At 31.2% G+C, this 18,060-nt stretch overlaps 2 protein-coding genes across 3 annotated transcripts; one reads left to right on the plus strand and one right to left on the minus strand.

Annotated features, from left to right (window-relative positions):
- Positions 1 to 1,772: 1,772 nt before the first annotated feature.
- On the minus strand, positions 1,773 to 4,780 carry LOC100247953 (uncharacterized). 2 transcript variants are annotated; one of them, XM_002283737.5, is made up of 2 exons: positions 4,515 to 4,780; positions 1,773 to 3,894 (listed from the first exon to the last, which is right to left on the minus strand). In XM_002283737.5, the coding sequence occupies exon 2, from the start codon at positions 3,608 to 3,610 to the stop codon at positions 2,129 to 2,131; it is 1,482 nt and encodes a 493-aa protein (XP_002283773.1). In that variant the 5' UTR covers positions 3,611 to 3,894; positions 4,515 to 4,780; the 3' UTR covers positions 1,773 to 2,128. The 2 variants fall into 2 exon arrangements, with proteins under 2 accessions (XP_002283773.1, XP_003633477.1); XM_003633429.4 differs by having other exon boundaries at positions 4,193 to 4,780.
- An 11,521-nt stretch (positions 4,781 to 16,301) lies between these two features.
- On the plus strand, positions 16,302 to 17,167 carry LOC104881140 (RING-H2 finger protein ATL52-like). Its single transcript, XM_010660283.3, has one exon. It carries the CDS (start codon positions 16,603 to 16,605, stop codon positions 17,104 to 17,106), a length of 504 nt encoding a protein of 167 aa, XP_010658585.1. The 5' UTR covers positions 16,302 to 16,602; the 3' UTR covers positions 17,107 to 17,167.
- The last annotated feature ends 893 nt before the right edge of the window (positions 17,168 to 18,060 follow it).

An 18,060-nucleotide genomic window follows, 5' to 3' on the forward strand; every position in this document is an offset into this window, starting at 1 on the left:
TTCTTGAATCGTCCATGACATGCACTTGATTGTTTGCATGGTTTTTGTTTTGAGGTTTGGTCATGTTTCATATATTGGAATACAGTTGTTACCTGGTATTCGATGATTGAAAGCACAAAGTAGGTTGTAGTTCTTGTCCCAACACATAGTTGAAATTCCAGAGTGGAGTTGGGTCTGAGTCTGAGAACTGCATTCCATGTTTTGGTTAGTAAAGCAGCATGTTGGAGAAGGGCAGTATTGCATGCCATGTGAAAATATGGCACGATTGGACCAGGAGACTGAAAGTGGGCACCAAGTTACCAACTCTATCAGCACAGAATTTTTTGTAACAAAATCTATTTGAAATAATAAATCATTGACGGAAAAGAAAAACCCTGGTCAGTGAACCCAAAACGTCACGAAAGTACATGTTCTTTGATAGGTGAGGTCATTGTAAAGAATCCAGGAATAGGACATAACAGAAAATGACAGTAGCGGAAAGAAGCATTGAAAACCAACGGAGGCAGGCTGTCAAGTACTTGAGTCAAGAATGTCAGCTTGGTGTTTAAACAGACTTAACAATAAAGGATAAGCCCAAACGATATACCAGTACAGCAATCCTGGGCTCAGTCACTCCACCATTAAAAAATAAAAGTTGAGGCGGCCCCATTAAGGTAAAAGAATTTGTTAGGTTCAGATCCATCAAGCATGGTGAGGTGTGGGGATTAGGTGTTGTAGCTTTAAATGATAAAAGCTTGAATTGGTCAAAAGAGATGTGATTGAAACTTTGAAAGCATGGCAATCCTCCAACTTCATATCAGCATCAGGAAGGGGGAAAAGAGGTTGGTGAAAATTAGGGTCGTCTGCCATTCAGTACAATCTGGAATTCCCATAACTGAGGTTTAAAATTCACCATTCTCCACTGTTAGCTTTCTCTGCTATTGCTGCAGTAAACTGTTTCATCCCCAACACCCACCTTGACAAGCACTTTCATTGCCCTCCTCATCCCTCTCTACGCGTCTCTTTTCTCTCAATAGAATGATGCTTAATTCTGTACACAGGGTCCTAACTCCATCATAGAATGATGAGCCGCTTATCGGCTATAGGAGGATCTCACAGCTCTGATTTGAGTGATTTAAAAGAGTCCAATACAGCCCACAAAACTAAACCCACCCTACTAAAATGGTTTGCTCATCCAAATAAAGGATGTTCCCAAGTGGCTACATTGATGATTAGTAACAACCCTAAGAGAATGAAAATGGACAGAATAATTTTCATACCAGGCTCTGTTCATTGTTGTGTTAACTGCAAACATAAACCAAAACACAATCATCCATATTCCTCGTAGCTTACAACAGCATCCAATTTCCACTCCCACTCCAGAATTATAAACCCTACTCCAAAATGAAACCCACAAATGTAACAAATTAACAGGTTCAGCTTGTCTATTGCTATACTTGATGGCATGAATGCATTTTGCTTTCCAGGGACACATGACAGGGCAGGGATGTAGAGCACCAAGGCAGTGATGTGGAATACTATGATCAAATATGAAATATAATTCATCTAGCTAAACAAGTCTAGCAACAGATGCCCAACAAATAAATTTTGAATTCCCAAATGACATTTATCCACAATTATACTGGTATTATCATTAGCAGTCAATCCGTATCATTACTGCTGCACGATTTATTAAAGGAAATCAAACAACAGATATCTCCTAAGCCCAGAGAACCAAAGAATGATACTAATAATCAAATATCAAAACAGAAGAACGGTTCAAACATAGACAATGATAGTAAATCTAGACCTAACTTCATAATTTAGAAACTATTCAAGGAAACCAGATGCATTGGAACAAGCACCAAGGTAATCAGCACATACAGAAGTTAGAAAGGATACATAGGTTGGTAGGTCTATGGTGATCTACATACTTTTGATCACTTCTCGAGTGATCAAATATGATCTACTAGTCTATGAAAGGGGGGAAAATTGCATCACAAAGGGAAAAGTATAGAAGTAAAATAAGAAGAAAAAAAAACACAAATATAATCAGTAAACTGCAGATTTCATTTATGGAATAAGGTCAGTAAATAATGAAGCACCAACCACTGTAACCACCCTTACACCTTTCAGACTAATGCCTCTTTCATGTCAACATATGCTCTTTCACTCCAAGGAGAGGACGAAGGCATACCCGGACCTCATGCTCTTCTGGTCCTACTCGTTGTTTGGGCACGACAATCTCAAGCATAGTTCCTGTTTCATCACGATATGCTTCTAGTTTGGCGTCCTCTGGAATGCGGGTTGGAAGGGGGATTTCCCTAATGAAGTCCCCAGGAGGGCAGTGCTCTGGTGTTGGGTCTGTTAGCTTGAATGTCCTATTATGTCTCTTAATGAATGGCATGCAAACTGTACTTACACAAGATATCTTTACGATCCCATGTGAAGGAGTGTTCCTCCAAGTAACTTTCACCCTCTCAAGATCTGCGAAAGGCAAACTGATGATAATCAAGAACCCTTCATCATCCTCATATATAGTTTTTGCAGCTGTAACTGGCCCATATACATTCCTCATAACCCCACTAAACTCCTTTGACCAGTGTGGTTCAATTGGGTGGATTTCCATAGCATTATTAGGTAAACAGCAATCATCATCATTTCCATGTGGGAAGAAATCCTTCCTCCTTTTATTACAGACTGGTGAAAGGTCCAACACATCACCATTGACATGGTTTGATGGCTGTGTTGACAAATTCAAACTAGTACCATTAAGCAATTTTCTTGGGTGTGGATTTGTATGATTCTTCAACAGAGGAGGGGCACGCTCAAGCTCAAACTCTGTGTTTGGAAGGTTCCTCCACGAACTAAAATCACTTGCTTCTAGAGGGATCGAGAAGCTTATATCTCGGCCTGTAAGCTCCTTCCACCTCTTCCGGTCTTCCTCATCAAGACCCATGAGATTGGGTGAGCGGACAACTTCAATCCCATGAATACACTGGGGGTTAGAGAGACCCCGGTAGTGCTTCCTCTGCATCCTGTGAGATCGTACAAAGCCTTTGTCCACACTAAAGGGAAATGGGCGCTCCCCCAGGCGAGAGTGCCCATTCATATAACTCCTCAGCTGCATTTTACCCAGTGCATTTTCAGGCCTTTCCTTGAAAACCCACATATACATGTTCTCCATATCATGCTGAACCAAGAAAACTTCATGCTCCAAGTCCGATTTATCATAACCAGAAATCCCATTACAGTCCCTGGTGATCTTAGACTTTGATTTCTCATTAAAGACAGGCTTGAAGTAGAAACTGAAGAAAAACCAGGCACCCCAAATACTATCGAGCCGTTTGGAGCATTTCCTTCCAACTTTTGGCAGATTGGTGATTGCCTCAGTCTCATAAACTTGAGGGCCAAGACCGACATCCAAGATGTCACAAGAATCATTCCATAATTGAGGAGGTGGGCTAGGCTCAGCCGACAATGGAAGATTAATATCTGGTGGCCCTGAAAGGATGACCTGCCTATTCATCTCTCTCTCCAAGTCATCATGAGCAAAGGCACCTGAATCCATGGATAACAGTGTGCATGGGTGATTCTCCATGGACAGGGTTGTGAGCAGAGCTTCTCCCATTTTTTCTTCTAATTTTTTGGAGTTTTTCCTTTCCTCGTCTCTGTAGAGTGGAAGTTCAAATTCCACCAACACCGACAAAGGCACCTCACTCACCTTTCATGATACAAAACCCGAAAATTGCAGATTCATCTATCAATCAGCAAAGCAAAACAAGTACCAGAGAAACACCTTCATAGATTAAACCCGCAGACATCCAACCACGAAGAGGAAGAAATTGCAATGACCCATCAATCAATTGAAAGAATACCCAAAACTGAAACTAACATCCATATGGCAACACCGTCCTGAAAGCACCAAGGGGATCACGTCAACATGGTGAAAAAAAATTAAACTTCCCTAATCAAACTGAACCACACACAAACACAGATATACCAAGTCCTGGAAAATCCTAAAGCCCTCTTTTTGGTTGCTGAGACCACTGAGGAAAAGGACTGAAAACAAAATTTTTGAATTTATCCGGAGTAAACAGCCAAGCTGAGTGCAATTCATAACAAAAATAAAAATTTCCTTGTAACCCAAACAATGAAATAACCCAAACGTAAACAAAACCCAAGATTCAAAACCTTCCTTTCCTTTTCCTACCTCATCAACCAAACGATGGATAAGCCAAAGCCACCCACAAAGTCCACAAACCCTAGAATCCCCAAAAAAATTGTCCAAACAGAGGAAAGAAGCACAGATTCAAACGATCAAATTTACCACCATCCGCTTGGTTGCCGAGGAGTTATAGAAAAGAAAAGAAGCCCCAAAAATCCCAGAAAACCCAAGAAGATTCCCTCCTTTTTCCCAAGATTTCTCAGCAACCAAACAGCACAAAATAAGCCTAAAAAGCAAAACAAAAAAAAGAGTGCCCAAAAAAAAAAAAAAGCGATAAAAACAATTAAAAGAGATACTAGAAGATTACCCGTTAGGGCTTTGAATCAAGATGAACAGAGAAGCGATCCCCATTTCTAGAGAGAGAAAGAGACTGAACGGCTCTGTTTAAAGACACGGTGCAAAGCGGACGGAGTTTCTAGGAACCGACCTACACCAGTTAACACCGTCGCTCCTAGTCCTCACGGCGTTAAGTAACGGTTACGGCTGCTAAGAGGGAAAGAGAGAGAGGTCAAGAGAGGCGTCTACCACATCATGTGGAGAGCCATGTTTTTCTTACCACATCAAAGTGGAGTGTGGACCTCAATCATATATATAAAAAAATTATTTAAAAAAAAAAAAAAAGTTTTGGCCATTGCCCTAAAAAAATAGACGTTGGGAGTACATTTTCTCTTTTGCTGAGATTTTTCGAATTGGGACAATTGATTAAGGTTCTTAGGAGTTCAGAAAAATCTTTTTTCGACACCAACGATGTTAGTTTGTACTCTATTTAGGCATGACTTAAATTATTTATGTGTTTTACTCTTTAATTAAGGATAATAGGGGATAGAAATAGACAGTGAAACTATATTGAATTTGATGATTAAATTAATTTTTTTATTAAAAATTAATAAAAAAGAAATGATTAATAACAGTCATCTCACTTGTTAAACTAATCCAATGAACAAAAAACAATATCGGTGTTTATAAGATATCAATAAAAGATGAAATAGATAAGAAAAGTTAAGACTGCAAGTTTCGATTAATAGGTTGCATTGATAAATAAACAGTAATGTAAGTTTTAGTTAACATATTATATCGATAAATAAATGATAAAGTTCGTGCTAAAAAATAATGGATAAAAGAGAAAATAATATAAGAAAAGAAAAGTTTATTTGACAGTGACATGTAACATAAAACCGTCAATATTTATTTATATTACTTTTTTGTATAGTATTTTATTATTAATTTTTTATAGAATAATTAATGTTACGTGTTTTAGATGAAAGATTCATGTAAAAACATTTGTATATGTAGAATCGAACTTTAATAACATAATGTTTATAAGCAAAAGACTCAAATGTTACTTATCTGTCAATGAGTTAGAATGAAGGAAAATAATAAAAAAGAAAAAAAAAATTAGTTCAACAAGAGAATATATCAGAGCAACGATTAAGAATTTTTCATTTTTGTTATCTAATTGATGTGAAATATTTTTATTAGTTCATGACCAAAAAATTAACGTTAGATGTTTCACATGAAAGATTTACTTGAAACATTAACATATGAAGATTTAAACTTTAGTGAATTTATGTAAGATTTTGCTTGAGAAATATGGATTATAAATCACAAATAATTTTGAGAGTAGATGTATTATTTAATTTCTTAATTTGTAATTATACATATTTTTTATTTTAAATCATTAAAAACTTGTAAATCCTATTGCAAATTAACTTAAATCACAAAAATAATAATGTGTTCAAATTGAGTTTTTAAATGAATCTTTATCTTATAAGCAAAATATAAATTAAGAGTCTGTTTGGAAAATATTTTTGAAAATAGTTTTCTGTTATCTAGAACTAAAAAAACATAAAAAAAATACATTTGACAATTAAAAACAATTTTCTATTTTTTGTTCTTAAGAACAAAAAAAATATTGTTTTCAGAAAACATTTTTTAAATATTTTCTATTATTTTTACTTGTTTTTTGAGAACTGTTTTAAGAAATAATTTTACAAGCATGTAGAATAATTAAAATAACACACTAGATATAAAAATTGTTTTTAAAACGTATTTAAAAATACTCGAAATTTTCAAATAAACTTTTATTCTATAAAAATATGACAGTTTTTAAAAATTGTTCTAAAAAACTATTTTTTAGAATTATTTTTTAAAATAATTACCAAACAAATCCTAATATGTTATTTTTCATAATGGTGATGTTTATTTTTATTGATGTTAGGTATTGTTTCTACATACTAAAAACATCTTAAAATTAGTAATGAGATGATTCTCCTTAAAAAAAAGGATAATTATATTTTAAAGATATTTAAAAAGTAATAATTTAATAATAAAATAATAATTTAACATATTTCCAAATACTTTACAATAATAAAAATTTTAAAAATTATTAATTTAACATTTTTTTCTATCCAAATAATAATAATAATAATAATTATTTTCTATACAAAGTTCTCAATTTAAAAGAAAAAAATGTCCTAATATATATATAATATAATATAATATAATATAATATAATATAATGTCCTAAATATTAAAAAAACAAAAGTGAAAAAAAAACCCATGATAAGATTTTGTAATGGGGTAGCCTTGATAGCCTCTCTGTCTCTTTCCTCCATTATGGAGATAGGGTTCATGTTGCAGTTGCATATTCTCAATTATCTTACTAAAGTTTTGCTTATATATGCACATTGCCTCTCATGCATCATTCTTCATCTAGTGACCAATAAATGCAAAGCCTATTAGGAAATGCACAATTCAAACAAGCAGATAATTGTCTGCAAGAAAAACCAAACTATTAAGGGCCACCAAAAGCACAAACCCATTGGAAGTTGGAACCATTCAATACATAAATGACATATAAATTGGACTTTAAGGGTTTTAATTTAATATGCCCACTAGTACCTCATCACATGCCCATTTCTCTCTATTTTTTTAACCAAACATGCCCCATTTGCCCCTTTGATTATTAGAGCTCAGGTGTTTTATGTCTGACTGGGCTGCCTCCCTTTCTATTAGTGGTTTATTTTATTTTATTTTTTTTTATAAAAAAAATATTTTAGATCATATGGGGTTTTCTAATTTTTAAATTTTTTTCTTTTAGTGGGGTTGGAATATGTAATATTAATGAGAAGGGTGTCATCAAATAGGAGCCAAATGCTAGGATTTTAGCTATGAAATGTGCAAGTATTCTTCATATTGAGAACAATGATTGGGTTATCAATGGCCTATTTTTAGCTTAGAAAGTGGGTATAAGATTGAGATATTTGGTTTTATTATTTTGCTTTATATGGGTCATGAATTCATGGAATGTGAAGTATGCATTGACCCAAATGGGATGAGGTCATGGTTTAACTTTAGTTGATTCTCCTTAGCCTTAACTCACTAAAAAAAATAGTTAAATTGAGGTAGAATAATGTAAACAACCACCATGTTGTTTTGATAGGATAAGGTATTTATAGTTAAAACAATTTTTCTATTCTTTTGATAGGATAAGGTAACCACCATGTTGTTTAGGAAAAAGAAACTAATGTCCTCCTATGTAACTACACAAATATACTTCTAAATAAATATCAATCATGGAGTATGCCAATAAAATTATAACCTAATTTGATTATAATATCAATTAACTATTGGACTTTTTCTACAAAAACATGCTTATAAAGTAAAAAGCTTAAATTAGATTTAGATGTCTTGTATTAAAGTAATAATACCACCTGCCTCAAAGTCCCATGATGTGAAGTAAGAGAGAGAGAGATATGCTTATGAAGTAAAAAAAATTAAATTAGGTTTAGATATCTTGTATTAAAGTAATAATACTACCTACCTCAAAGTCCCATGATGTGAAGTAAGAAAGAGAGAGAGAGAGAGAATGAGATTTTTGGGATAAAATAAATTTATATTAGCAACTTTTCTACATATGAAATTATTTTTTAAATATGGGCATTTTCCTATGCTTTTAATAAAATATTTCTTATTTTGTACCTACACGACATGAATGGAAATTATAATAATCCTATGGTATGATAATGGCATCAAATCAAATTAAAGTGAGCTAGTTTCTTTGTAATGATAATGTAAAGATTAGTGATGAGATGTCAATATTACTTCTCTAAGATTGGATTTGAATAAAAAATTGGATTGTGTTTAGATTGATTGGATTTGGGATTGGAATTGAATAAAAAGTTGGATTGTGTTAAGATTGATTGGATTTGTTGAAATAGTAATTTACATTTCTTATTGGGTTTGGAGAGTTCTCATTTGCCCACCTCTTCTTTTATGATTAGGAAAAAAAATACTAAAAGAAAGAAAAATGTGGCCACTCTACATCCCCTTTGTCCCATTCTCTTTTGATCAAGGATTGAAGTAGGTGTACCAATCATTTAAGCTCATGCTTGATTTAATATCTGCACATGGAAATTATTTTTATTTTTTAAAATAATTTTTTCATGGCTTTTAAATTAAAAATCAACTCTCATCCTTGCCATATTTATTTTTCCTTACAAATCAATAAAATTGCTATACCCTTACCCTTCTTATAAACATTCAAAATCATAAAAATATTTTTCTTTCTTAATTAAAACATTAAATTACAATTATATTTTTTAAAATAGTAAAACCAAAAGTATATGTTTACAACATCTAAATGAATCATGTTTTAAAGGAAATGGCTTTACAAGCTATTATTATGCCACTAAAATTTTTGGTCCTCATATTAATGTAATAATATAAAAATAAATTCATACAAAGAATGTAAATTTTATACTAGTCCAATTTTGGTAAACAAGAAAAAAAGAGGGGAAAAGGAGAGGATTGGGTGGTCAAGTTCAATAATTGAACGCTCATGTAAACATTGCTCACTCTTTGCTCAATAAACCCTCATGGTTTTAAAATATGTATATATAACTAAGAGAAACCTATAAATAGTGTCATTTATTTTTTCTAGCCAATGTGGGATATCATACTTCTTTGAGCTTTAGAATGCATATATCTAGGATTCTAGACATAATGAAAGTGATTAAAAAATAAAACCTTTGGTGTCATATGGCATGTTAGAAACCATACCTGAGGTTTAAATATTCTCAAACCCAAATTCTTTTCTATAGAAGATGTCTCAAAACCTTGCGATCTTCAACCTGAAGACTCCTTCGATTCATGAAACTTATGCAAGGCGGCTACACACTTCTTAAGAGAGAGAGAGAGATGAAAGGCTAGGTTTTTGGAAGACCAACTCTTTAAGACCATATTTGATTAGCTAAATATAACATGAGATAAGAAAATTGATAACATATCCTTATCTTGATTGGTAATAAGATAAGATAAGTTATCTCGTCATTTATCTTATCTTATATTCAACTAATTATGAAATATAGTATCTATCATTTTTTTTTATATCCCTTCTATATGAGATATGTCAATCTTATTTTAAGATATAAAATATACATATCCTACTTATGATATATTTATTTATTTATATTATTTATATCACTTGTTTTACAAAATAAAAAATTTTGATTAAAAATTGAATTTGTAGTTAAGAAAGAAGAACTAAAAAAATATTTATAAAATATATTTTAAAATAATACTAATATATATATATATATATATATTTGAATAATATAATAAAAATTATATATTTATAAATTTTTAAATATGTTAATCATGAATTTTAATTGTTAAACATAAGAGACATTTTATATTTTTTTTAATAGTAAATATTTAAATGCAATATAATTTTTATTTAAAATAAATATTACACATTTTTATTTATTTTACAAACTAAAATATTAATATAACATATTTAATTGCATGTACTATCATAAGATTTTATATTCATAAAATATAATATCTAAGGATATCATATCCCGGAAGTAATATCCTAAGATATCATTATTGCATCATATCCTATCATGCTAATCAAACATAGCTTAAGATCAAATGTAACTTAAGATTATATTTAGTTGATCAAATATAACATGAGATAAAGATAAGAAAGATGATAATATATCTTCTCCCATGTTTGGTTAATCGGATATAATATGAGATATGATAAGAAATATGATAATATGTCTTATCTCATTTTTAGTTAGTAATAGAATATGACAAATCATCCTATTATTTATTTATATATTATGTTCAATTAAACATGCTAAACTACATGAGATACCATATATATATATATATCCTATGTATAATAAATTTATTTAATTTTTATTAATTATTATTTTTATATTACTTATTTTGAAAATTAAAAAATTTTGATTAAAAAAAGAAGAATTTAATTTTTTTTAAAAAAATATATTATACAATAATACTTATATATGTATTATTTAAATATATAAATTATTTTTATAAGTTGAATAACATGATATAATTTTTTTTTTATAAATTTTAAATATTTTAATCATGAATATTGTTAATAAAAAATTATTTACTAAATTTTAAATTATTGAACAATTTCTAAATAATACTAAACCATAAGAAAATTTTCAAATTTTTTTTTATAGCAAATATTAGAATGCAATATAATTGTTATTTTAAACAAATATTGAACATCGAAAAATGATACATATTTCATTTCATTTTTTTTTTCTTTCTTCAAGGCTCAAACATTTACTCTGTTCCTTGGTTGTAATAGCAACCTTAGAGAAGGTCTTTACTCTATTCTTACTTCACGTGAGAAATAACGGCTTTCTACTATTAGTAATTCACTATTCATTAAACTAAATATAAACATGATATAGCATATTTCATTGAACATGGTATCCTAGAATATCATGTACATTGGATATAATATCCAAAAATATTATATCACATTGGAAATGATATCCTATCATATGAGTTATGATATATTAGTATATATATATATTATATCTTATTATGCTAACCAAGTGTAATCTAAAAGATTAAAAAAATTGGAGTCTAACCTTAAAACTCATGAAGTTTATATAGACTCTCTCATAGGCTCGAGTGACTTTGGCTTAACTTGGGCTTGATCATTTAAAGTAGCTTATTGAATCCTAATTAATTAATTAGTCTAGCTAATTAAACTACAATTAATTAATTAATCCAATCTAAACAAAACTCTTAACAATTAATTATTAAATCTTGTGTAACTTTGCGTTTTCACCAAAATGCCTTTATATACATAAATGATTAATTCTTCATAAAGCCTCAAAATAAATAATTATAAGTTTTTGTGCAATCTTGCGCTTTTACCAAAATGTTCTTATGCACAAATACAATTAAATCTTCAATTTTCCTTAAACCTTTGTGCCAACAAATATCGTGAGCTCGAGCAAGACTGTAGGGACCCATAAGAAAATATTGGCTCCCTCAGGATTCAATTTTGAAGTTGACTCAACAATCCACTAAAGAAAATTAATTGCACTTCAGTATCTTATGTTATTACATCAAGATAAAAATTAATTAACTCTAATTTAATCAATTCCTAAGATCCATGACTTATTATCCATTGAATATAGACTTCTCATGAACTGGTATTTGTAATTTAACTAGGTAAATGCTATAAACATTTCAATATTACTTCTACAATCCTTAATTCTCAAATCCTTTTATTATATAATCAAATGACATACTCTAACTTATGAAAAACCTTTGCCAAATTCTATTAAGGGAATTACTACAACGCCACAAAGTTCATAATCACATGTTCTTAGGATCAATCAAGGGGGCACACTGTTTTAATCTTATAAGATATCATAGTGCATGTCTATCTTAAGAATACTTATTGTTACATACCTTAATCAATAGTACTAACCCAATTCGTAGAGAATATATGACCGACTTAGGGTCTCATTCATAGGTCAAAGCCACTAAAAGATCTCAACAATAACTCAATATTCTCTCAAAGTTGAGTGTCCTTATGACATAATAACTTGGTGAATCATGACTTCTTGATAGCTAATGTCATGATACACCATAAATCTTGTCCAATATGTAACCATATACGCTAGTGCATTGGTAACTTATCTTGATGATCAAGACAAGTCATCCCTCCAATTAGGAGGTAATGCACTACAACCTCAGCAAATAGATTGCCTAAGTCCATGAACTAACTATGGACAATTTATCAACTTGTAAGAAACTCAACGGATCTTCAGTGCAACTCCTAATTAATAATGAAACTTTCGTGATACTATATTTTAAAGATATTTCAACGAAATTATCATAATATTGCGATATTTTTGGAGCAATCAACGTGGTCAACACAAGGAAAATTGAAAATTTAAGGGAAAAAAGGGCATTTAGACTCAAATCTAAGTATCCTATGTGCAAGTAATTAAGAAGATCCTACCAACATGGCTATTTTACTCTTTGGTAAATATGTCAATATATATAAATGAAATATATAATATTTTTGCTCCTAGACTTATGAAAATACTAAAATAAAATATTAATAAGTAAAATAATTTTAATTATTTTATTTTCTTATTCCATTTAAAAATTATTCAAATTATAAGAAGCATCATAATTTCCTTTATATTTTGAATATTAATAGATCGTAATGTTGATATTAAATATATTTTAAATTTTATGTACACTATTATTGAATATTACAAATTATATTAAATCTATATCAATTTTTTCAATAAAATAATTTCATTACGTGTATTATTTATTCTTATGTAATTTTATTTTATTTTTAGTTTTTACTATAATTTTATGAGTTTTGATCAATTTTGATATTTTTTTTCTCCAAATTCCCACCAATGTTTCTTGATATTTTTGTGTTTTTAAGTTTTGCAATAAAAATAACTTTAATATGTATATTATTACCTTTTTTTTAATCATGTTTTAGAGTTTTTTTTTTTTTTAAACATTTTCAAAAGTTTTGATCAATTTTCTCTCACAGATATTTTGTATCAAAATATCCATCAAGCTTTCCTAATATATCCCAATATATCTATAAAATTAAATTACCTATATATATATATATAGGTAATTTAATTTTATAGATATATTGGGATATATTAGGAAAACCGATATTTTCCTCTTTACTCCTAATGCATCTACGTCATGTACAAGTATGTGATGCCTTTTTAAGGTCATAGATAGTCTTACAAAGCTCACACACATGAGATAGATAATTTGGATCAACAAAGCCTAGTGGTTGAGCCATGTACATGTCTTCCATAATATGGCCTTGGAGAAACACGTGGTTGACATTCAATTGATGTAGAAACCAACCATGACTAATAATAATAATGTGAACTAGACACAAAGTGGTAGGCTTGGCCATTGGAATCTTTTTATCATGGTAGTTGACTTCTGATTGTTGATGAAATCTTTTTACAACTAAGCGAGCTCTATACCTATCAATAGAACCATCAAAATGTCACTTAGTTCGAAAAATCTATTTGCACCCAACAAGATTGTGTGTGAGTACAAATGTAACTAACTCCCATGTTCCATTCTAAACAAAGGCATCATGCTCCTCAAACATGGCCCTATGCCATTTTGGATCATTGAGGGCTTAGGTCATAATGGTTGGTTCTAGGTTTATGGTAAGGGGAACTTGAGTTGAGAGATTTAGTTTTAAATGGGTTTATGTGTATTATCTTTGACTTGGATGGTCATGTGGTGGTATTAGAGGGAGGGGATAGTGGGTTGAGATTTTTGGGTTATGATAAGTTGGTAGAAAGGTCAAGTAAGGGGATGACAAAGACGTCGGGTGTGGGGGAAACATTGTGGGGAACGTAGTGAAAGTTGTAGAGTAGGTGGTGAGGTCACTAGGATTGGTTGATAATGTGGCGAGTAGAGTGGGCGTGGTAGGTTGGATTGTAGCCATGAGAAGGGAAGTGATCATAGCGTAGTGTGTTGGATCATTGCGTATGAATAATAGAAGGGGTGATAATAGGGGTAGGTGAGAGTAGGAAGCAAAGAACTTTGAAGAGAATAGAAGGGAACCAATGACTTGACAAACTTTACATGATGAGAGACAAATTTTAGAGGTAAAATGATCTAGACACACATAAGTACTTTGAGCGAGAGAGTAGCCTAAGAAAACATACAGATTTAAGCAAAAGTCTACTTTGTGAATGCAATAGGGCCAAAGCCAAGATAACATATGCAACCAAAGACTTGAAGTTTGGAATAGTTTTGAGAGGTGCCAAAGAGTTGTGTATAGGGAGATGAAAGAATTAATGTATGAGTGGATATACAATTATAAGATAGACAATGGTAGCAAATGCATGAGACCATTATTGAAGCGAAAGTGAAGCATGAGAAAGTAATGAGAGCCCTATTTCGACAATGTCTCGATGACGAAGCTCAAAACACTCATTATGCTCTGATATGTGAAGTGGGGAAGTGTGGTGGGAGATACCATAGAGACCCAAAAAGAAGGCAAGTCCTTGATATTCATTGTCATTATCATAATATAGGATAATTATTTTGAAATCAAAATGTTTTTCCACTATGGCCTTAAATCGAACAAAGATATTATAAACTATGCAATTATGTAAGTGTGACCAAAGTTTCACAAGCTTGCATAGCCTGGACAAGTTCTTTGTATTTATCACCAAGACCATCAAGGATTTTCATGGTGAGATCTTTTTCATCCATAGTGCTCCAAGGATAGCAAGTTCATTAGCACAAGCTTTAATATATTGAAAAATTCAATAACACTTTGAGAAGAACACAGTAGAGTTTTTGAGATGAATTTTCACTTGTTTAATGCAACCATGAGATGGTGTAACATATGTGTCGCTGAGAAGGGTTCATGCCTCATGAAAGGTGGTAGCCCTAACAATAAACAACATAATAGTCGAAGAAAGAGAGTCGATGATATCATTGATAATAAATTGATCTTAATGAATCCAAAAAGAGAAGGTTAGGTTTTTTAAGGTAACACCATTAACAATAATGGTAACAGGTGGGGAGTGCTTGGTGTCGTTAATATAGCCAAGTAGATCATAGCCAATGACAAGAAATTGAAATTGTAGTTTTCACTTAAAATACTTTGTTGACGTGAGTTTAAGTGGCAACATTAATGGTGATAATAGCAGGGTAAGGTGTGTTGATGTTTTGAATGATAACGACATTGGTTTTAATGTTAGCCATGGATGTGGAGGCTAGGGTTTGTTAGGTGAAGAGAGATTGGTAGACAGAAACAAAGGTGATTGATAGGAAAAATAGTGATTGGTAAGAATGATTTTAAAAGAAGTAGATTGAGTAGTTGAGGATTTAGAGGCCTAAAAGCTTAGTCCTTCGATACTATATAGTATAACAAGAAGATTGAGAAAATATAAACATACATTTCTCATTGATGAGTGATGAATATTTATATATAAATAACATTTTAAATGATAAACCTCGATTAACTAAAATTAAAAGAATAAATCTATCTTCTACTTTAATTCAAACTAATATTAATAATAAGTTAAACTAATAATAAATGAATACTAATCTTTAAATTAATTAGGATAAAAATTAACTTTCCCTAACATCATATGCACAAGGAAGTTGACATGTACACAATTTGTTTTGCATTGGATTGGCCAAGTTGTTCTACATGATGATGACACAAGTATAATTAAAAGGAGGAAGCATGCTATAAAATTTAATATTTAGTTGAGGCTTAATATTTAAAGTGATTTTAAGTTAAATTATGCTTAATTAAATTATATTAAATAATTAAATTGATTATCAAATTCAGTTTTAACTTTAAGTTATAATAAGTCATTTTATCAAACATATTTAATATTTTTAATAGCTTAAATTAAATTATTAAATCATACTAAGTCAATAAATTGATTTATCAAGCACATCCTTAATTTAGACAAAATGTGTTATACTTACAAATTTTTATTTTTATTTTTAAAATTTAAAAGTAAATATAAAATTATTTTTGATGACTCTATTAATTTCTAACAAAAAGTCGTAATAAAATGATCAATTAAATATTAATTTGAACATAATTTAGGTTTGATATTGCTCAAGAAAAGTTGAAGGGCCAAAGACTTTTTATAATTTACCCTTTAATATTTATAAAATTTAAAAACATAATTGAAAAGAATATTTATTTTTTATAGGAAAAATAAAAATGCACTCAATCTAAGTTTGTATTTTGAGTTGTGTTGATAAAGCTACAACAAAAATGGCCTTGCACCAACAGATATATAGAAGATACATAGCAATTCATTCAAGAAATGTCCAAAATTTTGATATGTATAAGACTAGCTAGAGTCTTCAATGCTCAAACCTAGCCAATAATACACAAGGCCCTGGCCATTTTCTCTAACACCATCCGCTTGTCTGCAGCTATAACCCAACTGCACATAAGACGACGCCCAATCTCGCAGTCATCGCCACCGCTATACCCTCCGATCACCCTCTTTTCTACTTCAACCATCCTCAATAAGTCTTGAACATACATGGCGGAAGACAACCCCAACAACCCCATCCTCTCCAAATTCGCAGTTATTCTCGCCGGCGTCGCATCCGCCGCTGTGGTGGTCACAGTCTACCACTGCGTCGTCGTTTCCTGCCGCAACAGGGGACGCCAGAGAAGCGATCGAGAGCGGCTGCAGCAACTCATGTACCAACGAGCAGATCAGACGCCGAGCAGCGTCGACAACTCCGCGGCTCTTCTCATGATCCCGGCGCATAAGTACCATAAGGGGATGGAGCTAGCGGGGAATGATGATGGGGTTTGTGCGGTGTGTTTGTCTGAGTTTGAAGAGGGAGAGGAGCTGCGTACTTTGCCTGAGTGCATGCACTCCTTTCATGTAGCTTGCATCGATATGTGGCTCTATTCTCACACCAACTGCCCCTTGTGCCGTTCCAACGCCACACCCTCGCCGCTGTTACAGCATGGTTTACCGGAGTCAAGTTCCGGTGGGTTAACGGATGTTGTTGTCCAATCTCGAAGGCTATGATGTATATATATATGGGTGAATTGGTGCCCCACAATTCTAATCCTCTTTATTTTATTTTTTTTTTGGACTTCTCAATTTCCATGGTTTATGATTGATATGTGATCACATGTTTGTTAAAATTCATGGGTTTGAAGTATAGGGGAGAAAAATTGTAATGGCTTAATTGAATTTCCCCTTTATACATAAGATTTGCCATGATATTTAGAGCAAAATGTTAGGAAAAAGAATGATAATGAATTTCTAATTCATCATTAATTATTAGAAATTATAATACGTACATAGAAATTAAAAATTTTATTTTTACGAAAATCAAAACCCTCTTTTATCAAGATTTTGAATTTTTTTTTTTACTTGTTATATTCACCTCCATTCATATCATGCATCAAACACATCCTTACAAAAGTTTGATCTCAAGAATTCAATTGCATTATATTACATATAGAGAAAAGATGATAAAAGAAAAAGATACTATGCTATTAACTTTGTTATGTATCATTAATCCACAAATAAAAAATTAAGTATTATTTAAAATTAATTATTGCATTACTATTTAAATTAAATTTAAATGTTAATTAAAAAATCATATAAATTAAATAGAATTATGTTCAAGTTGGGTACTCAAAATCATATGATCTTAGTATGTTAATTAATTACATCTAGATGTGAACAAATCAAATGAGCCGAAAACCCTAATAAAAGGAGCCATGAATATATACTTGAATAAATTAGGTAGTCATTTTTGTAAGAAATCAGAACTAATGGGACCCCAAAAGGCAGTGATGATCAGGCCTTTAAGGTCTAAGCATGATAAGATCAAACATAGTTGTCTCCAACTACATATAAATATATTAATTACTTCACATGAGACAATGGAAATGATTCTTGCAATCATCGCCATGACTGGTTAATACATCACATTAATCAATTATCATCACCCTCTTCCCTACAATTCAA

This window comes from Vitis vinifera, chromosome 13, assembly GCF_030704535.1.
Source record: "Vitis vinifera cultivar Pinot Noir 40024 chromosome 13, ASM3070453v1".
Lineage (NCBI taxonomy): Eukaryota > Viridiplantae > Streptophyta > Magnoliopsida > Vitales > Vitaceae > Vitis > Vitis vinifera.